Raw genomic sequence first — 23,032 nt, forward strand, 5'->3', positions numbered from 1 at the left:
CCAGAGCAGGAAATGTCGCCTTTGCCTGTTCATGCACTCTCTGTGTCTCTGATTCTCTCTGTCTCTATCTCTGTTCTCGGTCATGCTGTATCTCTCTCCATATCCTCTCACACTTCACTTTCTGGCTGGGAATTGAAAGGCTTCCTGTCCTTTATAAAGGGATTTTTAGTCCTAATGAAACACCGCCCCCCCCCCCCCCAACCCCGCCAGGGCACTCAGGCTCAGTTCCTGGCACCGATGAGGCAAGTGCACCTCCTGGTGGGGAAATGTCCCTCAAGGTCCGGCTCCAGCCTCACCCCCAGGAAACCTCTGTGCGCCTGACAATGTGCGTCAGAGAAGGTGCTGGGCTTGCGGGCTTCTTTCCTCACCCCCAGGAAACCTCTGTGTGCCTGACAATGTGCGTCAGAGAGGGTACCGGGCTTGTGGGCTTCTTTTCTAGTTTCTGCAGGTTAGAGCTTGCATAGACAACTGGGAAAAGCCACAGACATGAGCTCGTCCTGCAATTGCAGGACCTGAGCATCAGACTTGGAACCCCAGGTGCATTGCAACCTGCCCTCCTGGGAGAGGTACTTCCAGACCCCACGAAGCCTAGCCCCATGGTTCCCAATCCTGGCTGAACTCTAGTACCAGCTGGGGACATCTAAAATGTGCTGATGGTTGGGCCCTGCCTGGAATCCTGGCACTGGTATTTTTAGATGTGCCCACCCCCCTGTCATGGCCCAACGTCCACCCGCCATCATTTGAACTGTAGCCAGGGTTGAAACTATAGGAAAGATGGGGTTTCCAGATCCTACCTTCGGCCTGCTGGATCAGAATCTCAGAGAGAGACTAGAAGCCTGTCTTTTATTTTTTCAAGGATTTATTGATTTTAGAGAGAAAGAGAGAGAGAGAGAGCATGTGGGAGGGGGGCAAGGGGAGAGAATCTCAAACAGACTCCCTGCTGAGCATGGAGCCCAACACAGGGCTGGATCCCATAACCTGTGAGATCATGACCTAAGCTGAAACCAAGAGTCGGGTGCTTAACCAGCTGAGCCACCCAGGCACCCGAAGAAACCTGTCTTTCAGAACAAGGAGCTGAAGTGATTTTTAGAAACAGTGCAGTTACAAAGCACTGGGAGACCCCCCCTTCATCTTTATGGGAAGGCAGTGGGGTCCAGGGAGGTGACGAGCCAACCCCAGGCCTTGCAGCTTGTGGACAGCTGGGGCCCAAGTCGCTGGATACCAGTTCAGAGGGGCCATGAGAGGCAGGGAGGCAGTGCCAGGCCATAGGTCCAGGCTGCTAAGCGGGAAGGAGGGACTCATTTCCTCTCCTGCTTATACGAGCCCTTCTAGTCCTACCTCCAAAGGCATCCTGAGGTCCTCTCAGTGCCCTGCTCCTCTGTGAGCCCTATGGGCTCAGATCTGTCTCTGTCTGGCACCCTCCCCCTCCCTCTACAGGGGCTGTCGACTGTCTGGTGCCCTGAATTCCAGCTTAGTTTCCTCCAGCCATGCGCCCTCATCCCAGGGTCTGGGCCTGACAGCCCCGATCCCAAGATTGTGGGGAGATGGGATGTGGGCACTAGGCCTCCTCCAGAGTTGGGGGAGGCTGAGCTGCAAATTTTTTTCTGAAAGACTCAGCAGCCACCTCCCCCAAAGAGCCCTTGGTTCCTGGGGAGGTCAGAGGCAATTCTCTGGGGACCCGCACTGCCCCGAGGACAAGGTTCTCTGTCCCTAGAGCCCTCTACCTCCCAAACCCTGGACTGCCCAGGGGAGATCTGTCCAAGCCCCAATCTGACCACGTTGCCCGCTAAACACACACACACACACACACACACACACACACACACACACACGGCTCCAGCTGAGACTTGCTCGGTGAGCCTGCCTAACCTACCTGGGCCAGTACCCCCTGCTCCTGAGAGTGTCCTCTCGCCTACTTAGTAGTTTATGGCAAGGGGCTGGGGGCAAAGAATGGGTTCAAATCTGGGGTCCAGCACTGGCCCGCTGAGAGCCTCTGGACAAGTTTTGTGATGTGGAGTCTCTGCCATTTACTTCTTGTATGGAAAAGAGTAGAGGCATAATAACAATGGTGATGCCTTCCCAGAGCTGTTTGTGAATCTATAGATAGTATGGGAATGTGCTCTGGAAATCACAAGGACTATACAGACATGAGTTTTTCTTTGCCCAGTCACTTCTGTTCTCCTTCAGAGGCAGCCCCCGCTGTGAGCTTCTCCCAGCCCAGCAGCTCCCCGCCAATACTCTGCCGCCACAGTCTAGCAGCTGTGCTTGGGTCCACATCCCCATCCCCCCATTAATGAGCAGCGTGGCTTAGGAATACTACCCAAACTCTTTGTGCCTATCTTTATTCCTCCGTACATGGCATTGTAATATTCCTGCTTCCTTGGGTTACCAGGATCAAAGGAGTCAAAACATGGCAAGTTGATGGCCAGGGGTTCAAAGGGAGGGAAGGAGGGATGAATTGAAGCACAAAGGATCTTTAGGGCATCAAAACTCTTCTGTATGATAGTGTAATGCTGGAGGCATGTCATTATATATTTGTCCAAATCTATACAACATAACACAAAGAGCGAATCCTAATGTAAACTACAGGCTTTAGCTAACAATAATGTGTTAATTTGGCTCATCAATTGTAACAAATGTACCACACTATTGCAAGATGTTAATAAAAGGGGAAATTGAGGGGTGGGAGTGAGGGGTTAATGGACATTCTTTGTACTTTCCACTTGTTTTTCGTAAACCTAAATGCTCAGAAAAATCTATTATAATAAATCTATTTAATAATAATCTATTATAATAAATCTATTATAAATAAAACAAACAAAAAAATCTGTGACAAATAGCGAGCCTCCTGAACAGTGCAAAGGCTTGAACGTTTTTTTGGAGTTACCATCCCGTCATTGTCCACACATCGTTGATGAGCATGGTCTCAAGACTGGGAGCCCAGGGCACTTGCTCCCCTGTGTACGCATCCCCAAAAAGCACGGCTCTCACCGACAGTTTGGGCGTTTTGCTGAGCAAAGAGTCCCCGACTCAGACCTGGAACCCAAGGATTTCTGAGGTGAGGGCGCCACCTGCTGGCTCTGCTCAAGCCTCCCCTAAAAGGCAATGACCTTTGGGTGTGCGGCGTTGTCCTCGGGGCGGGAGCCTCGGTTTCCACGGATCCGCGAGTCCCTCGCTGTGCCACTCATGCAAACCACCTGTGTCACGTAGCGAGTCCAGGCTTGTCACCAGTAACGACATCTCATGACTTTATTACGGAGAAGTCCCCAACGTGCTGGAGCGCAATCAAGATCAGGGGCAGGTGGACGCTTCTCTGGGCGGAGGTCTCGGAGGACCCAGTCCTGCTTCCGGGCTAGCAGAAAGGGAGCAGCACAGGGGTGCGACGGCGCAGGTCGGAGCAGCGGGACTCCCAGCCACCGGTAGCGACGTCTCTTCTCGCTTTTGGCGCCAGCACAGGGGAGTCTTAAGGATGCCAAACATTTAACGGTGTGTCAGGACCTATTCTGAACATCTTACTGGGGTTAACTAATATAATCCTCTTGAGGAACATACGAGGTAGGTACTATTATGGTTCTTCCCTACTGTACAAATGAGACAGCGGAGGAACAGAGAGGCCAGCTGACTCACCCAAGGTCACACTGTCAGAGAAAGGTGGGGCTGCAATTGGATGTCCGGAGTCCATGCTGTGTGAGCGACCTCTCAGGCCGCCTCTACCTCTACTTTCCTCATCTAAGAAATGGGTGTACCAATTCCTCCGTGCCTTTCCAGGCTGGCTGGGGCTGGAATAAAAGCTGAGAGGTGAACACACCTGGTCTGTTCTACAGGTTGGGCCACGGGTGTGAGCCATCCCCGGGCCCCACGGGTGCCGGACCCGTGTCCCCGCGCCAGGGTCTAGGGTTGCAGCTCGTACTGCTGCTCGGTTGCCGTGTGGAAGTCCTCGAGCACCGACTGCAGGAATTCGAAGGTGGGCCGCTCCTCCGGCCGGTTCCTCCAGCACTCGGCGATGACACCTCGGTACAGCTCGGGCGGGCATGAGTCGGGGCGCGGCATGCGGTATCCGCGCTCCAAGCTGCGGATGACCTCGGGGTTGCTCATTCCTGCAGGCCGAGGGGATGCAGAGCGCGGCTGAGGGGCGTCCTGGGCCCGTGAGCCACAGACCGCCGCCTCCTCCCTCGCAGGTCACCGGGCTGCCTGGCTGTGCCACTGAGAAACATCCCTGAGGCTGGGGATGGTCTCCTTAGTGCAGGACAGTTCCTCCGTGTGTGGGACCCTGTCTTGCTTATTGGCGATGGGCACACAGCCGAAACCCGTCCCTCACTGGGCAGGTGCTCCATGAAGACACACCAGCCAGCAGAGGGACATCGCTTGCTGCAGGCTGCTGAGCTGCCCAAGCCCTTGGGGGCTGGGCCGGGGGGCTGGGAAACTGCACAGTCAGGATAGGGCTTCCCGGAGTACACCCCAGGTGGAAGGCCAAGGGAGAGACAACCTGTCCTCAAGTGAGAACAAACCAGTTTGGAGTAAACTTGAGTTCAGACACTGACCTTCACTTAATTCCTGGTTTGGGGGTTTACTGACCTCCGCTGAATGAAGGGGGCACAGCCCTGTTGCCAAAAGCAATGTTGAGGAAGGGGGCGGAGCCTCTGTCCCCAGAGTGGCATACATGGGTCTCTGTTCCGGCTGCGGGACCCCATTCTGGCATGGATGTGGGCAACCCCAGGCACCAAGGATGGGGTATCTGTCATTGCAGCCATTTCTGGAAGGCAGGAAGCCCATCTAGTCACTGCGGGGCGAAGCCACCTACCTGGGTAGGGTACACGCCCATAAGTGATGATTTCCATCAGGAGGATTCCAAATGACCACACGTCTGCTTTGATGGTGAATACCCCAAAATGGATGGCCTCTGGGGCAGTCCACTTGATGGGGAACTTGGCTCCTGTGAGAAAAGCCACGAGCAGCGTTGTGAGGCCATGACTGCCTGTCCCTATGCACCTGTCCCTCCCCCCTTTTGCAGGGCTTGGACCACTCTATACAATGGAGATGCTCCCAGAGACCCACTGAGACTCACTAGGGCATGGGAGCAGGAACGTTTAGACAGTAGGGGTCCACAGCACAAGACACAACCTCTGTCACCCTGTTTGGGTCTTGGCTCAGTGGGCTTCACAGCGCAACCCACATGTGTTTCCACCTGGGACAGAAGGGTCATTTTCCACCTCACATGTTTAACAACAGGGATCCGTGGCTTGAGTAAGTCTCCTTAACTTGTCCCTGCCTCAGTTAATCCTTACCTGCAAGATAGAAATGATGACATAGGACTCATGGACCACCTAGGTCACAGTGAGGAGGGAATTCCAATCCTGCTGTGCCATGAAGCCCCGTGGATGCCTGCAGTCCTGGTCAGCATTCAGAGTAGATGGCATACAGCTCAGCACTGGATTGCCTCCTTCCTTGCCCTGCTTTCTTGGTCTCCCCAGCCAGCCTGAAGTTTCCTCAGGGAACAAGCCCCACTGATCCTTCTCCTGTACCAACTGGGAGTAATATGCTCAGCTACTATTGCTGGCTAGCTTACTTGAGACATGTATTTGCCATTTCAAATCCTCTCGCGAAGAGGATTTTTTTACTTCAGTTATACCAACACAGGAAAGCAGAGTGCTCTGTGGAAACCCTAATTCGTGTATAAGCTTTTGCTGCTCATGCTTCAGAAAAGTGTTTTCCAAAGTGTGTTCTGTGAAACCCTAGTTCCGTGGGAGGCTAATAGAAGCTAAGTGGAAAAAGTATCTTGGGCTCAAATTAGTTTGGATGAGACCAGGTGAAGCAAATGTACACTGTTTCTTTGCTGCAAGACTTCTCAGTGCCTTTAATACATCGGTGTGCACCAGGAATCTCCAAAGGGGGCCTGAACAGACTGTGCAGCATTTCCAAACCTGCTCCATCACAAAGCCATTCCTCATTGGGCACTAGCACTCTGCAGAGCACCTTTAGGGAAATGCTGGTCTGCCTGGGAGTAAGGCCAGAATTGGGAAAACCACAAAGCTCTCAGATCTCTTCACATAGGGCTCTGCTCTGGAGCAGCAAGGAGAAGTCCAAGGGGGTTTGAGGAGTTGGGGAAGGTAAGGTCCAAGGTCTCTGCTCACCTTCTTGAGCGGTGTATTCACTGTCAATGATGCGGGCCAAGCCGAAGTCAGCGATCTTACAGCACAAGTTCTCAGACACCAAGATGTTGGCTGCCCTCAGGTCGCGGTGGATTGAATTCATTTGCTCAATATACGCCATTCCTTCAGCAATCTGGGGGAAGAGGCCACACATGAAGGACAGCGTAGAGACCTCCAAGCAAGGATGGAACCCACCCAGCATCCCCTGCACAGCCCCAGTGAGGAGAGGAAGGACCCTGCCCACCTATCTGGAGGGCCAGGCTTCACTCCCTCACAGCCCTGAAGGGGCAGGAACACTTGGGGGTCTGTGTTTGTATTTGTGCTCGTGTTTGTTGGCAGGGGCAGAGGGGGTGGAGGGTGCTGCTGGGGAAGGAGCAGGTTCTTGAGTGGAGAGGACAACCGGCTTCAGTTGCTCCTCCGCTGAACAAGCCATGCACCCCAGCCCTCGAAAAGCCCAGAAAAGAAGAGATGCTGGTGTCAGAACCAGAGCTGCCTGAAGCCCTCCTCACTCACCTCTGTCTCCTTCCAAGTGTCTGCCTGGGAGGAAGGCAGCAGAATGAAAGCAGGAGAAGAAGGTCTCTCAAGGGGCAGGGGAAGAGAAGGGCAGGGAAGGAGGGAAGGAAAGGATTTTATCTCCTCGCCCAGTCGGAAGCACTGTTCTGGAGCAAGGAGCCTTGGATTGGAGCTGCTTAAGCTCCCGGAGGGCACCCCGTCCTGACCTGCAACACGAAGAAAGGGGTCTCCAGGGTGCGGAGTTGAGGTGGGTGTTATACCACACAGGAGGCCAAGGGCCTAACCCAGCGCTGTCCTAGGCAGGCTCTCAGAGGGCATGCGCAGAGTCCCCATGGCCCAGCGGCCATTTCTGTTTCTGTCCCCGATCGCCAGCACCGGGCCAGGTATAGCAGCTCGTGTGGCCCTTGTGTCTTGTGGTTGAGAAAACTCATTCAGGCTTTATTCACGGCACTCTCAGATGATGGATGAAAAAATTGAGGCAGAGAATAGAATGCTAATGTATCTCCTCAGACCAGCGATGGCAAGAAGGCAGCACTGAAATTCATCCCACTTCTCCGTATGTGTCCAGCTGCACTGGTTTATTCATGAGTCCATTCACTTAGTCATTTAGTTATTCCTTTGCTAAATCAGTGCATCAATATACATTTATTGGAATGCTACTGTGGGGACTAGAAAGCTGAATACCAAATATCTTGGATCTGGATAGCATCTACCAGTACTCCTCCCATTAACAAATATGTACTGAGCAGTACTAAAAATACCACCAAAAAGAAAAAAAAAAAAGTTGCGAGGGACCCAGATGTGCTTTCAAGAAGACTACACCACGCACAATGCTAACAGAAACTCGTGTACTAAGTGCTCTCTGCCACTTTCCCATCCAGGGAAATTTGAATTGAATTTATCTTGGGTCTTGAAGGTTGATGAGGATTTTGCCAGATGAAATGCCAGGATTTTGCCCAGGCGTTCTGGACGGAGAGGGCAGCCTGAGTGAGGGCTCACTGGTGTGACAGGACATTTGGGGCTGCAAAGTAGGGCATACGGGTTATGGCAGGGGAGATTTGCATTTCATCCTGCAAAGCAGGAAAGGGGGCGTCCAGAAGGGTAGTGCGTGTGTGTCCACACGTGTGCATGGTGAGGGGCTAGCATGATTAGAATGTGGTTTAGAAGCTGTTCACTTGGAAGGTTCTGATTTTCTGGTTTCCTAACCCTTAGATTCTTGGCCACGTCTAGGTATAAATGCAGGTGGCTTTTCACAGCCTTTGCCCCTGGGGGACCCGATTTCCCCAGGGACGGAGAAAGAGACAGAGGAGAGTGAGAAAAGGCAAAGAAAGAAAGAAAAAAGGGGTGGACACGCTTATCACTGTTATGTGGTTTGAAACTGGTTCCCAGCGTTAATTTTCCGAGACCACTCAGCAGCCTACTCAAACCCATCTGCGCTTACCTCAGTGGAAAAAGGGCATCGTGACATCAGTTCCTGCACTGATACTAATAACAGATAATACCAGCCAAGGTGGGGATGGGGTGGTGTGGGGTGAGGGGGAGGTTTCCTCTCTGGAGGCGGAAGTGTGTCTTTCTGTGTCTCACCGGCTGACCACAGACCAGAGCTTTTCTGCTGAGAGTTCCAGTTCTAACAGACACACACACTCAGGGCCACCAGATGTGTTTTCCTGCCAGTTAGAGAACCCTCAGCTAACATCCCCAGAGAGGAACGATCCCTCCTCTCCATTTCGCTCTTCATCTCATGAAGTCTGGATTGCAATTCACCTGCTAGAGAAGGCATTTGTGGGCACAATCTGAGGAAGAGAGGTGGTCACAAAACACCCATCTACACTCTTACATGGAATGCAAGTAAACTCTCTGGGTTTCCCACACTGTCCGTTCTCCCTCTCTTCCTGAGTAATAGGACTCACCTCATTCCATCCCAACGGCCCAGAATAAAGACTACATTTCCTAACCTCCCTTGCAGGCTAGGTGTGGCCAGGTGACATGGTTGGAGGTGGGAGGTGGGGAGAGAAATGTTAAAGCAAGGATAGTAGGTGACTTCAGGGACATGTGTCTAGAGGGAAGAAAGTGGGCTTTCATCTCTCTTACTTCTTCCTGCCAGTTGAGAAGAGGACAAGATGGTAAAGTGTGAGCAAACATCTTGGGCAAGAAGATGACATGCTAAGTGCACAGCAGGAGGAAGAAATGTGGGTCTCTGGGTCTTTGAGGGAAAGACCCACCTACCTGCCCCCACACAGACCACCTCTGGATGTTTACAAACTTAAACCATTATTACTTTGGGGTTTCTGTCCTTCCCAACCCAGCCTAAATTGCATGGATACAACCTCTGAACAGCCAATTTCAGGAAGCCACAGGGCACAGAGGAGAGGGCCTGGGGTCATTACTCTGGGGCTCCGCTGTACTTGATAGCTCACAAACCTGGGCTGACATGTCGATCAGTCTGGGAAGGGACAATCTGCTACCTTCATCCGTCTTCAGGAAATCCAGTAAGCATCCTAAGGAAAGAGAAGTTGCATCTGCTCTTCTGCAAAATGATCCAAGCCCAGCTGTGCCCGTCTCTCCCAAGTGAGGGCTGCTCCCCACCTGGCGTCAGGAAGCATGGGGAACCCTGTCAGATCTCTTGCACGCAGAGAATAAAACCCCCCACAGCTGCAGAGCGCTTTCTGCTTTACAGAAATTCTAGTCTTGGGCGCCAGAGCATCCCAGGAGGCAGGTACTGTGCTCCCAGCTGCTCAGAGGAAGGTTGGTTCCAGCCATGTTCAGAGCCACCCAGCCAGGGAGCCGGGAGCAGAACCTGCTCTTCCGACCATAAGTTTAGTGCCTATTCCTGGCATGCCATTCCAAAGGGTCTTCCTGTCCCCTTCACCCTTTGTTGGCAGAGATTTTGCCTCTGAGGACCAAGGGTGCAAGAAAATGCCAGAATGGAGAGATCTGCCTCCTGGGGTTTGGTGCTGGGGACAAATGCAGCTCCACCATGGCATCTAAGAGCTGGGAGGGATGGTCACCTGAGGTGGGCTGAGGTGAGCAGGGGAGCTATTGTGCTCCCAGCTCAATGGGGGGCCCCCTTCAGGATGATTTCTAAGGAGCTAGGTTAACATGGCAGGTTAGGATCCTACAGGAAGGAGTGGGCAATCAGGGTCACGGGAGGGGTGGGAAGGAGGTCACAGGCTGACCCCATGCCCACTGCCCCATGGGACCTTGCCCCTCCCCCCCGCCCCCATGGACCTCCATAGCCAGCTGGCCCGACCTCTCTTTTCACCCATGCTGTCAGTTATGGTTGTCAGAGGTCCACGGCTAGTGAGTGGCAGAACTGGGACCAGAACCCATCTCTGGACGTCCAGTCGACCACTCTTGGCAATGCTCTGCCTTCCCTAGTGGGGCATGCAACAGTTCTGGGCACAGAAGATGCCCTCCAAAAATGTGGCCCGAAGTGTGTCCAAATGGGGGACACAGCTCTGTAAGAACCATTGACCCATCTTGTTTCTCACCATCCTTCCCGCCTGCCCCCCAGCATGTGGAATACCTTAGAACTGTAGGACGCTGGCTAACTGATGCAGCCCATGGCTCAGTGATTCCCCCACGGAGGTCCCCTGACCGGCAGACCCACTGCAGCAGATCAGCCTCAGCCTTCTGGGCCCCCCAAGCCTGGACCCCGCCCCTCCCTGCCCCTGTCTGACGATGCAACCCCATGCAGGGCACCACCTCTGGCCATGTACTCCGTCACGATGTAAATGGGTTCCTTGGTGACCACGGCGTAGAGACGAACTAGCCTCTCATGCTGGAGAGTTTTCATCAGGTTGGCCTCTGCCAGGAAGGCCTCCGGAGACATGGTTCCCTCCTTTAAGGTCTTGATGGCCACTCTCACGTTGTTCTTGTAATAACCTGAGCCCGGGTCGGGGAAAGAATACAGAAGCCATTCAGAAGACCCAGACGCTGAGGAAGGTGATCCCTTCACTACAATGTATATCAGCTTTCAGAAGCCATCCTTATTCTATAGGTGGAAGACTGAGGCCAGAGCAGTCCCCTCCCTGGCACCCAAGAAGGAGCCCTGGGCTCAAATGTACAGCTCCTGCAAGTAACAGATGAGCTGGCCTCCCTTGCAGGATGCCAGCCTGTCTCAGCCTCTTGTGCTCGTCTGGAGCCTCAGGAAGTTGAGGAACTTCCCTGCCTGGAGGGGGGCCGTTTTACTTCCTCACCCCTGCACCGGGTCTATGTCGTGTCCCTTCTGTTCTCCCTATAGCCTGCCACCCTTTCCCGACAGGAGTCTCTTCTACCACATGATAGCTTCAGTCTGGAAATGAGCATCCCAGCCCGTGGCAACACTGGGAGGCAGAGGTGGCTTGCAGACCTCCCTCCCTCCTTTCTGTGCCCTGCGATATTCCTTTCCCACTGTACCTCCACATTCTCCCCTCCCTCCATCAAGTCCCCCACCCACATGAAAGGTAAAAGAAAAATCATAATTGGACTTGCCCTTCTCAGGGGAGCTTTGCAAGGACCTATGCAGGGCTCCTGCTACAAGTGCTTTGGGCATCAGCCCCAGGTGCTGGAGGGTTTGGGGATGCAGCAGGATCCGACCTTGATATCATGCCCCAGAGATATGAACCATTCCAGGGATAAAATAGAGCACTGCCTTTTATAGTCTGATAGTGCCCTTGGTGAGCAGGAGAGTGGTTGTCAACTACACATACAGGGACCTGGGAGTTCAGTGATTTGGCTAGCCACCCCTCTACAAGCAGTGGTTTGGTCTATTATTAGAGTCCTAGAGCTCCCGGATCACTGTTGACCATGTTTAACAGGTCATTTCATCTGGCAAACCAAAGCTAAGAGGAGTTAGCCAGATGTTCAAGTTCATATGCCAGTCCATGGCAGGCTAGCCTTGGGCAGTGAAGAGTGAGGGAGGGAACCAACTAAACTGTTGGGAGAGCTGGAGTCTACTCTTACTGCACCACCGTGGTGTCCTAACAAGTGAGGACAAGTCACTTCAGTGTTCTAGGCTTGCCTTCATTACCTCATCTGTAAAATGGGTACCATCGCCTCTGGCCCTTCTCCCGAATAAGCTCTCTGGGAAGCACAAGGCACTGTGCATATCCCGAGCCTTCTGTGCTTCAGGACACAGGGCAGGGAGAGAAAGGCTCCTGGCTGCCATGTACTCACCCATCCAGACTTCGCCAAACTGCCCAGACCCAAGTTTCCTGACCAGCTTGAGAGACTGCCGGGGGATTTCCCATTCATCCTGGGCCCAGGGGTTTTGAGGAACCAGGCTCACACAGGGGTGGGTCAGCCTCTGGCATAAACCATCCCCTTTCTCTGCATTAGGGAAGAAGAGACAGGGCTGGAGATTACCAGAGCAACCGGATCACAGCTCTCCTTCCCAGCTGTGTCCCCTTCTTGTTTTTGCCAACCACACTCCCATGTCCAAGTACACGTGCCCGGGTACACATATACCACACACATTCTCTGCCATTTGTATTCATTTTGTATAAAGCGAGGCATGTTGTCCATTGACCTGCTCTCTCTAAGACTGAAAATCCTTGTTAATCTCCAAGTGGTCACATGCTGAGTGAGCCAGCAGAAGGGACTAGGGACATAAACTTTGAATCATTATGTTGATATTTGCTCAGCCTTGGGATAATCCCCCCCCCCAAGATGGCACCAGTGAGTCACATGGTCTTGAGATCTTAGTAATAGATCCAAAGACTCCTCTCCCCGCCGCCCCCCAACACATCCTCCGCTCTTACGAGAATAATGTTGCACCAAAGCCTGGAGAGTAGGGAAGGTGATGCGGGGGGAGATGTAATAGCCCCCTTCATCCAGGGAGCGGATCTTGTAGTGTTTGATCATCTCCCCCTGGGTGGTCACATCCTTCACAGTCAAAGAAAAGGCACCTAGAGGAGTAATAAAGACACAAGGCGTACGAAGGGAAAATCAAGATTGAGATTTGGGCTTCATTTCAAAGCCTCCCCAAATTCTGCTCCCCATTTTGACCCTTTCCACCATAAGTTACCTTTCTTTCACCCCAACCTCAACCCTCCAGAAAGCCTTCCTTATTCCTCTCCGCCCAACTCAGACCTTGATGTTTCTCTCCCAAAACTCAGCCAGGAAATCCCGGAACTCTGGAGCGGGGGCAGGATGTTCTCGTAGCAAACATGCTGTCCCCCACTTGGGGACCTGGTCATTTGGGGACCCCCTTTGCCGTGGACTATTGAGAAATGTAGAGTTACTGGAGGAACTAGGGGATTGATTGATTCATGGATTCATTCACCCATTCATTCTAGCTGAAAAGGCTGCCCTGCCCCCACAAGGAATAGCAAATCCCAAATTTAAGCACTCATGTCCGTGGAGGAGAACAGAATAACTTATTTCCCAAATTCATACACATCTATGCACCTTGTCACGTATATTACTGTCTGCCTGCAGACAAGGGTGGGTAGCAGATGCTAAAGGTTAAGAGCAATCTAGGAGGCAAGAGTTTCCACTGGAAAAAAGTCTTTCCACAAACTTGATGTTTTTATAAAATGCCTCTGTGCAGATCTCTGCCCACCACGCCTGCCACTCTTAATTAGAAGATGAAGAAACTGAGGCCAGGAAGGGGAACGTCCCTTGCTCTGGGTCACCGGCTGGTTAGCGGCAGGCTTGAAGGCTCCCCATCCTCCCTGAGGACGCATTTGCGGTAAGCGATACCACGCTCCCCCGCTAGGTGTCAGGCTCGGACGCCTCTTCTTCTGGTCTCCCACGCCTGGTTTTTCCGAGGTGCCGTTTGTCTCCATCGCAAACCACCTTTCCCTCTCATCTCCCTTAGCTATTGAGCCTCTCATCACCCACTTGCAAAACGATGCAAGAAGTGTGTGCACCTCGCCAGGCCCATCCCACGCCCGCTACCCCAGCTCCACCCTGCACGCTGCAAACTGTCTCCCCCACCTCGCCCCGGTTAAATGCAACGGTGTCCCAGTATCTAAGAAACCGGAGAGTGGCTCTAGTGGGTTCATTCAACCTCACACCACCCCGGTAGTGAGGAAGAGGGCCTTTCTCCCCCCCTCCTTTTTTTTTTTTTTTCCAACTGTACCCTGTATAGGATGCATCATAAGAAGCCTGGGAGACCCTGCTCTCCTCCCCACGATGCTGCTACGGGAGCTCATGATTTAGGGCCTCCCGCTTGCAGGGGTTCATCCAAGGGCCTGCCCCCCATTTCTTTTCACAATTCAATATTCTTCTTAAAGGAGACCTCCAAATCCTATCAGCTGCAGGTTCAGGGCTCCCAGAGATTGAGATTTAACACCCGCAGAACTGTCTGCCTTTGGACTGGGAAACTAGTTGGTCCTCACACAGATACCAATAAACGAGGCTTGAGAGGCTAAGGGACGTCCTGGAGGCAACATGGGGTGAGAATTCATTTCCCCTGCTTCTGAGGGCAGAGTTCCTTCCTTGTCTTACATCTACTGGCTGTGGTTTGCAGATGTGGATGGAAGGCACTTGCTTCGGAGTTGTGAGGAGCATGTGTGCACAGGTGTCTATGTGTGTATACATGTGTGTGGGCTTGGTGATGCTGGGACAGTCCTGCAGCCCCGGCTCCACCTGGCCAATTTCCAGCGTGGACTAGTTTCTCCAGGGTGGTCAAGGACAGGAGGGGTAGCCCCACCTTTAGAGAATCCCTTCCTCCATCCTCAGGTTGGGGGTCCCTTTCTCTCCAAAGGGCACCTTAGCAATAGACAATGACTAAGAATCATGTGCAGGGGGAAATCACATGATTCTGGGACTTGCGTCAACATAGTAGGGGTGGGGTTACACAGGAAACAAGATTGGCTGAGCGATCATCGTCACAGCGGAGTGTTGGGTACAAGGGGTTCCATTATACTATTCTCTCTACTTCTGTACATGTTGGAAACATTCTATAAAAACAAAACAAGTACGTCACCTCCAGTGATTCCCATATCATTTCTTGGTCATAGGTGTTTTGCCGTTAAAATGGAATAGTAGCAATATGGCAATATCCATATATATACATATAGATGGATTTAATTCATCCGCTGGTGCATTTCCAGAAATTCTGTACAGAGCACCCAACTTCCCAATGCATCCCTCCTACTCCTCAACCTGACTCTGACCCTTTGAAGGGCAGGGAGGCGTCGGGGTCTCCCCTGAGCCTCCCAGGGTGTAATGAGCAGCTCTCTTGGTCCCACTTTCGCTGTTCTGGTGCTTCTACTCACTGCAGTTCTCAAGCTGTGATGGAGCTGAGGGACAAGGCTGGAGGGGTGCTCCCACTAAGCAGAACCTCTCTCTCCTCTCATTGCCCCAACCATAGGGAACCAACTTGCAGCCCAGCCACCGTCTCTGCCCTTCCTCCTCTGATGCCACGGTCACCACCTCCTCTCCAGTTAAAAATTGGCCATAAGGATGTACGAGGTCCTTATGGGCCATGTCCTGATGAACAAAGGCTTTCTTCACATTGCTTGGGAAATTTCCTTCCATCAGCCCATGACAGGCTAGCTGGACACACTGTAGAGCTCCTGCAGCCTCTTAGATGATGTGGGCTCTGACCCTCTGACCCCTGTTCACTGTTGGCCTCATGGGAGTCACTTCCTCCCTTAGGGACTCAGTTTCCTCACCTTTCAAATGGGGGTATTGGCTCAACATCCCAAAGATGGCAAATATGTACCATATATAATAAGGTTTGGAGCAGCATGTTCATAACAGCCCCAAGCTGGAAACAGCCCATGTCTCCCAACATTAGAAAGGAGAAACAGCTTACAGAATATTCATATGCTGGGTTCTATACAGCAGTGAAAATGAACGGACTACTGTCCTCCTTGACAACATGAGGGGACCTGTTATGGGCTAGACTGTGTCCTTCCTAAATTCCTGTGTTGGAGCCCTCACCTCCAGTACCTCAGAATGTGACTCTATTTGGAGATGAGAGCTTTAAAGAGGTAACTACCGAAGTCATCGGGGGTGGGGGGCCTAACCAATATGACTGGTGTCCTTGTTAGAAGAGGAGATTAGGACGCAGACTGAGGACAGACCAGGTGAGGACACAGGGAGAAGGCGGCCATCTGCAAGCCAAGGAGAGAAGCCTCAGGAGAAACCAACCCTGCTGCCACCTCAATCTTGGACTGCCAGCCTCCAGCATCGTGACACAGTACATTTCTGTGAAGCCCTCCAGTTTCTGGTACTTTATTACAGCAGGTCTAGCAGATTAATATAGAATGTCACAATGTCGAGTGGAAGGGACAAGACATACAAAAATAAAAAATGGTATGATTCCACTTGCATAACGCTGGAAATATATAAAACATGGGTGGCAAGGAAGGATTTCCCTAAAAGTTGGGGCATCTAGGTGGCTCAGTCGGTTAAGCATCTGCCTTCGGCTCAGGTCATGATCCCGGGGTCCTGGGATCGAGGCCCGCATCGGGCTCCCTGCTCAGCAGGGAGTTTGCTTCTCCCTCTACCTCTCCCTGCTTGTGTTCCCTCTCTCGCTGTCTCTCTCTTGCGCTCTCAAATAAATAAATAAAATCTTTAAAACAAAGAAAAAAAAAAAGAAAAGAGGATTTCCTTAAACACTGAGATAGCAGTGACCTCTCTGGGGGGTGGGTAGGTTGAGTCAGAGAGGGGCACAAGCAAGCAGTGAGAGGGGCTGTGGATGTCTGGAATGTTCGCTCTCTTTGTGGCTGCACAGGTGTTTACCTATTATGGCTATAATTATACCCTCACTTATAATTTATGCAGCTTTTATAAGTTTTATATGTCAAAACAAAGGAACTTTAAGAAGGAAAGGAGAGAAAAACAAATGAAAGAGAAAGAGAGAGCCCGGTGGCCTGTGGGCGGCGGCGGCAGAAATGTTTTGCTCCGTCGGGGGTTTTGAATCCATGAGTGCTCCCAGTTCTCCACAATGGCCACCCCCCTTCTTTCATATCTAGCTATGGGCCATTCTCCAAACTTCTGTCACCTTCCAGGCTCCTGTAATTGCCTCTGGCTGAGATGATCTCTAAGGAGTCTATTGGCTCCCAAATCCTTTGATTCCAAAAGGTGGCTCTAGGTCACACCCCTTCTCCCGACCCCGCCAGCCTCAGTGTCCCCGTTGAGCCAGAGATGATGCACAGTGGCCTGGGCGGGAGCAGCCCTCCAACTGCCTCTCCTCCCTGTGCCCTGTACATTTCCAGCCCGGCCAATGGAGACCTGTTGGTGCCACAGCCTCACACTCAGCTACTGGGCACTAGACGGGCTGTCCAGGCAGGTCCTGAATTGACAGGGAGACAGGAGACCCGGAAACCACCGGGTTCCCCTGGCTGGCATTCCCCTCCCAGAAGCATTCTCGGGGGGCTTCCTGGGGCCTGCACAGGAAGGGTGTGCTGGGGGCCATGCTTACCTTTGTTGGTTTCACTCTCTCTGATAAGAAAGGAGCCCGCCTTATTGATTGGAGCCAGAAGCTGCCTCTCAGCATCTTTCCGGCTAATTGATCTAAAGAACCATCTGGAAAAGGGCAAAGGCAGGCAAACCTCAGAGGCTGGTCATGCTTCTCGGAATATTCTTATCTGTACCTCCCTTCTAAGCTGTATGCCCCCCCCAAAATAAAATAGCATTTTCCTGTTTTCAGGTTAACCCTGAACTAACAACACTTCTCATATCTTGATTCATGAAATGCCCTTTGGCCCCTGGGCCCCCTTTTCTTTTCACTTCCCATCAGCAGATGGACTTAATGTTTTCTTGAACCGAGAACATTTTTGGGGTGCCCTTTGTTAATTCTACTCTGGGAGAAGGCACCCAATCACTTTCTCTCAAAGCAGCCCCCCCTCCTTGAGGTGGAGTCTGAATTCCACAAAGTACTGTGACTCTCAGAGCACAGATTCCTGCCATGTTGCTCTCAAGCATGGACCAGTCAGTGTGGAAGTAAGAACCCATAGCACCACATACTGTTCCAGGGAGAGGCATAGGGCTGGGAGTGTCAGACAGAGAACCCTCCCAAGGGTGACCATCGCTGGATGAGGGATACCAGGTGAGGCCACTAACCTGGTTCCAGGACTTTGCTCATGAGTTTGATAGACTCTGAGCTCTTTCAGGGGAAAAGCCACATCCTACTCATTCTTACAGCTTTCTCAGTATTAGGACAGGGTCAGAGTCTGGGTCCTGTTTGCTCAGTGCGTGCTGTGGGAGGGAATGAGTGACTGGTGCTGTGTGGAAGTGGGTTATTAGGATGCTGGGGAGCACTGCTCTCTGGAGGCCAATTCTGGATGAGGCCACCACGCTGTGAGTCCCCCTGAGGTCTCCGCCCCTGAGGCCTGCCCACTGGAGGCATGGGAGGAGAGGGAGCTGATCACCAGGCCTCGATGTTAGCTTGCAAGGCCATAGGCCAGGAGGGACGTTTCCCTCCAAGTGAGCCAGGGGAGGGGCAGCTCCATTTCCCAGATGGGAAGAGTGAAGTGAGCACGGAGGGGTGGCTCCCTGAGCACGAGGTGGTCTGGGACGGCGGATAAGCCCACCCTGGCAGTTCCAGTTGGTGCCCCTTTCCTGTTCCTTCCACGCTGGGCTCACAGAGGCTCAGCTTTCAGCCACCTTCTGACCCCTCCCTGCCCAGCAGACCCCAGAGCAGAAGCAGCAAGAGTGCCTCTGCTTTGAGGGGCCTTCCATGTGTCCACCTACTTTTCCACTTCCAAGGTCTCCACTCGGGCCACAAAGTTGCTGGGCACGTAGCCTTCTCTTCCGGTGATGAGAGACCTGGCCAACCACCAGTCTCCAACTCTACGGAGGAGGAGGGAAAACGAAAATGGCAGAGTAGCTCTTGTGGGCCTCTCTTGGGGGGCCGCTCACAGCCCTCGCCCCACTCGGATTGCATCCCTGAGGTGGGGCAGTCATGGAGGGCAGATGAGAGGAAACGTGTACAAGTTGCTCAGTGAGGGGGGTTGCTAACTTGCTGAGCATATCACAGCCTAAGCTGCCCCTGGTCCAGGTAGGAAGGGGATGATGCAGCCTCCAGGGGAAGAGTTTGTCCAGACAGCCTGACCACCCCAGAGGGCCCCTGTCTTCTGTGAGTAGCCTTCCTCTTGATTAATGGGACAGATCGAGAGTTCAGTGAGGGAGTTGGGACTGGACGGGAGGAGAGCTGCTGCCCAAAGCAGGAGCCGGGCAGCCCACGTATGCCCAGAAGGTTGGGGCTTTTGTGGTTTTGGCTCAAGGTCATCACAGAACTTCAAGAACAAAAGCAGAACCTCAGGGCTCCACAGAACAAGCTGGATGTTTGAGAGAGAGCAGACTTTGAAGGAGTTTCTGAGAGGGAGCACTGGAAATCAAGTGAAGTTGATTTCACGAGTAGAATCCTGTGCAAGGTCTGGTCTGGCAAAGGGGACGCACAAAGTTGTGGCGGGGCCACCAGGCAAGCGCTGTCCCCATCAGGAGGGCTTCACGGAGGAGGTGACGTTCAAGGTGGGTTTTGAAGGAAGAGTAGGACTTTGACAGTGGGGCAGGAGATAGTGAATGGGAACCACCTTGTGAGAAAGACTTTGGAATGGTAGATAGAAGGAAGACGACTGGGTCAAGGTGGAAAGAAATGGCCGTGACTGGGCTGGGGGTGGAGTGATGGAGGAGATACTCATGGAGGGTGGGGGTGGGGTGAGGTGAGGAGGTGGACAGCTGGGTGGCCGTGCTGCTGTGATAGGGAGCCACAGAGGCCTCTGGCCACAGAGCTGCATTCCAGAAACTTACTCCTTCAGTATCTGTAGCTTCTCCCCCTTCAGCATCTGCAGGTCCCTGTCATTCACCGAGCTGTAGTTGTACAGGGCCACCACGAAATGCTCCTCTAGAACGAACAAGGAAGAGATGGGCACTGCTCAGGCCCAGCAGAGTGAGGGCAGGGGCTGGATAAGTCTGTGCTGTGGGCCATCTCTGGCTGCCATGAGGTCAGGAGGATGCAGGCACAGAGGGGAAGCTGTGGTGTGCTTTCTTGCTCACCGATGCAGCAGAAGACACTCCTGTCTAGCAGAGGGACCTCCTGACCTTGCTGCCGGGAACAAGGATGGGCTGCCCCACAAAGCCTATCCTGTCTTCCCCTCTGGTCTCCACATAGAAACTCTAAGGCCTGGCCAGCGCCATGCTCTCCAGGAGTGGCTAGCCTGAAGATCTAGGGAGATTGGTTGCGTTGGGCTGATGGCTGCCGTCCCAAGTTTGGGAACGAGCATTGGCTGATTCCTTATTGCCTCGAAGGCACATGAGCTTCCCTTCTCTTCCCCTTACCCAGCTGCGCCAGCTGCTTCCCCTTCCCCAGCTGCCCCTTCACATCTATTCCAAGGGGGTCTTGGAACATGGCAGCCATAACCTTGACCTGTAACCGTGCCCAAGGCCCTGTCACAGTGTGCCTGGCAGGCGATACCCCTGACTTGCTGCTGGTCCTGGGAATGGACATCTGGACGACCACGGCCAGTGAGGAAGGCCTTTCTGAACAGCTCTGGGGAGCCAAGAGCCACTGGAAAATCACTTGGAGACCACCCAGCTTACCTGGGAGTAGATGACTCAGCTTTGTCACCTATGTGTGGTGTGATGGCTAGTCACCTCCCTATGGGGGGGAAGGGGGATTGGAATAGATGACAGCCCCCCCCTCCAGTTCTGAGATTCAAGTTATTGCACCAAAGGCAGTTAGTTTATTGTTTTCCCCAGGGCTTCCTTGCTGGGGCCGTGAATCCCCCTTGTAGGAAGTGATGGACAAGCCCTGTGGTAATTAACTGCATCCCCAGCAGGATGAGAAACACCAGGTACGATAGCTCATCTGGTTTCAGCATCTTGCTCAGGAGTTTGACAGACTCTGAGCTCTTTCAGGTTGAGGAGTCACGTCTTATTCAATTTTGCAGCCTCCCCGGTATTTGGACAGAGCCAGGCTCTGGGTACTGTTTGCTCAGTGCATGCCGGGTGGGGGAATGAGGGATGCAGGCTCTGGCAGAGCTCCTGGTGCTCCTGCAAGCCAGTTTTGAAGGAAGCTATCATCCTGTGAGCACCCCCCCACCCCAAGGTCCAAACCCCTGACCCAGGAGAGCCAGGATCACTCTTTATGCAACCCCCCTGTCCTACCCACCAGAGTGGCAGTAGAGACTGGGGGTGAGGGAGGGTGGCCTGAGTAGTCAGAAGGTCAATAGCAGCTTTTGAAAGTGGGGAAGTGGGCAGAAAGATGGTGCTTCCATACACGGAACAGACTCAGGGCAGGAGGGAAGACGCAGACCCATCGGCCCTCGCCCTTTGAGGTTGGGAGTTAGAATCTTTGAAAACTTGGGTTTGTTTTTATGCTGTTTGTATTTACTGTAATGTTTTTCTTTTTGTCTCATTTACAGTTTGTAAAGTCCTTTTTTTGAAAAACAAAACCCAGAAAGCCCCCCAGGCTCAGATACAGGAACTGGGGCTTGGTTCCTGGAGGGAACCCCAGGGGCAAGGGCAGGTGAAGCCTGGGGCACAGCTGGGCCACACCCTGCACTGTGCCTGGTTCAGCCCCCTTCCACCACAGCCTCTTCCTCTCTGACCCTAAAAGGGCTGCCCTGTCCTCTCCAGGAAGCTGCTCCCAACTGGGCCCCTATTCTGCTTGCACGCAGTCCGGGCCCAGAGCAGATGGCCTGTAGACCCTCAGCTTCAAAAGCAGCCCTTTCTTACCTTGATCCAGGCACGTGTCCAGAGGTGTAGGAGCCAGGTGGTTAAATAGGACCTGGAGCAGAAACACACACACACACACACACAAGCACACGCACACACACACACTGCATTAGTTCAGCTTTGCTGGGCAGGGAACCTGTTGCACCTGTCAGCTGTGTGCCTTGTAGGGAACGGCTCTGTCAACAGGAGGTTGCACAGGGAAATTGTACACGTGTGTCACAACTCCTCAGGGACCAATGTCATCTCACATGACCCCTGGACCATATATGGGGTCAGAGGAGGGGTGTGTGGGGATGCCCCAGCGATGTAAGAGGCAGCTATAGAATCGGGGGGCGGGGGTTGGAAAGTCAGATCACCTGGATTCAAATGCTGACTCTGCCATTGAATGATGAGGCTGCAAAAGGGTATTTGTTCTTAGGGAAAATCATTTTAAAAGCACAATTCCCTAAAACTCAACAAATCTATCCCTAGGTATATACCCTGTAGAGAAACTTTTGCATGTGTGTACCCAGAAACATGTACGAGAATGCTCCCAGCAAAAATTACAATAATATGTAAGTATTGTAAAGGGTGGAAGTCATCCTTATGACTAATGACAGAAAAATAGGCAAACTGGGGCACAGTCATGCAAGGAAATGCTACATATGCCACTGTGCGAGTTCCTGAGCTCTAGCTACGTGCATCAATGTTGATGAAGGTCACAGACATAACGGAGATCTGACAACCGAGGGTCAGAAGAATACACGCTGTTTGATTCAATTGATTGAAAGTTCATAATGGGCAAAATTAAAGTAAACAGGCTTTAGGAGTGTGCACATGTGATGATACAAAGAAGCAAAGCTCAGGAATGATAAACACATTCAGGGGAGGGACCTGCGGGGAGGGATGGACTTGGGGGGACAATGGTCACTTCTCCTGAAGGTCAGAGGGGCTGCGATGGGTGTTCATTTCATTATTCTTTTAATCTGATGGATGTGTTATGCATATTCTTTGTTTGCCTTCCACATTTATTGAGCACAATTTTGAAGTAGCATTTTGCCAAATGGTATGTACACTCTGGCTCCACTGAAAATATAAACACATAATATAAATAACATTGAGAATAGGCAATTTTTAAAAATTATTATGTTATGTTCATCACCGTACATTACATCATTAGGTTTTGGTGCAGTGCTCCACGATTCATTGTTTGTGTATAACACCCAGTGCTCCATGCAGACTGTGAAGGCAATTTTTTTTAATTATTATGTTATGTTCATCACCGTACATTATATCATTAGTTTTTGATGTAGGATAACATCGAGAATAGGGTGTGGGGGCAGGAACTCTGAAGTGCTAACTCTGGGTATCGCTGGCTATTGGGATAATGAGTATTTATCATTTTCCCCATAATTAGTATATTATGTAATTTTTTAAAAGTAAAAACATTGAGGCACCTGGGTGGTTCAGTCTGTTGAGCATCTGCCTTCGGCTCGGGTCATGATCCCAGGGTCCTGGGATCGAGTCCGGCATTGGACACCCTGCTCAGCGGGGAGTCTGCTTCTCACTCTCCCTCTGCCCCTTGCCCCTGCTCATGCTCTCTCTCTCTCTCAAATAAATAAATAAATAAGTAAATAATCTTTTAAAAAAATAAAGTTAAAAACATTCCAGGCTCTATAACTTATTAGCATGTAACTTTGGGGAAATTACTAAGTCTAAGTCTGAGTGTACCCCGGCCATCATTCACTCATTCAACAAACATCTCATTGTTC

General features: G+C 52.1%; 1 protein-coding gene across 12 annotated transcripts in view; it reads right to left on the reverse strand.

The window, feature by feature from the left end:
- Positions 1-929: 929 nt before the first annotated feature.
- Positions 930-23,032, reverse strand: part of BLK (BLK proto-oncogene, Src family tyrosine kinase) — a 72,294-nt gene continuing 50,191 nt past the window's right edge. For 4 of the 12 annotated variants that reach the window (XM_027600254.2, XM_027600249.2, XM_027600251.2 and 1 more), the window contains 11 exons: positions 21,282-21,333; positions 19,356-19,449; positions 18,297-18,395; positions 17,026-17,129; positions 12,404-12,550; positions 11,820-11,972; positions 10,368-10,547; positions 9,084-9,160; positions 6,132-6,282; positions 4,802-4,933; positions 930-4,097 (listed from right to left, as the gene is read on the reverse strand). In XM_027600254.2, coding sequence (XP_027456055.1) covers positions 3,892-4,097; positions 4,802-4,933; positions 6,132-6,282; positions 9,084-9,160; positions 10,368-10,547; positions 11,820-11,972; positions 12,404-12,550; positions 17,026-17,129; positions 18,297-18,395; positions 19,356-19,390 — 1,284 coding nt within the window. In that variant the 5' untranslated portion in view covers positions 19,391-19,449; positions 21,282-21,333 and the 3' untranslated portion in view covers positions 930-3,891. Of the gene's footprint in view, positions 4,098-4,801; positions 4,934-5,065; positions 5,526-6,131; positions 6,283-9,083; positions 9,161-10,367; positions 10,548-11,819; positions 11,973-12,403; positions 12,551-17,025; positions 17,130-18,296; positions 18,396-19,355; positions 19,450-21,281; positions 21,334-23,032 lie in introns of those variants that run through there. The other 8 variants (XM_027600255.2, XM_027600252.2, XM_027600253.2 and 5 more) reach the window with 6 other exon arrangements.

This window comes from Zalophus californianus, chromosome 2 (genome assembly GCF_009762305.2).
Source record: "Zalophus californianus isolate mZalCal1 chromosome 2, mZalCal1.pri.v2, whole genome shotgun sequence".
Taxonomy (NCBI): Eukaryota; Metazoa; Chordata; class Mammalia; order Carnivora; family Otariidae; genus Zalophus; species Zalophus californianus.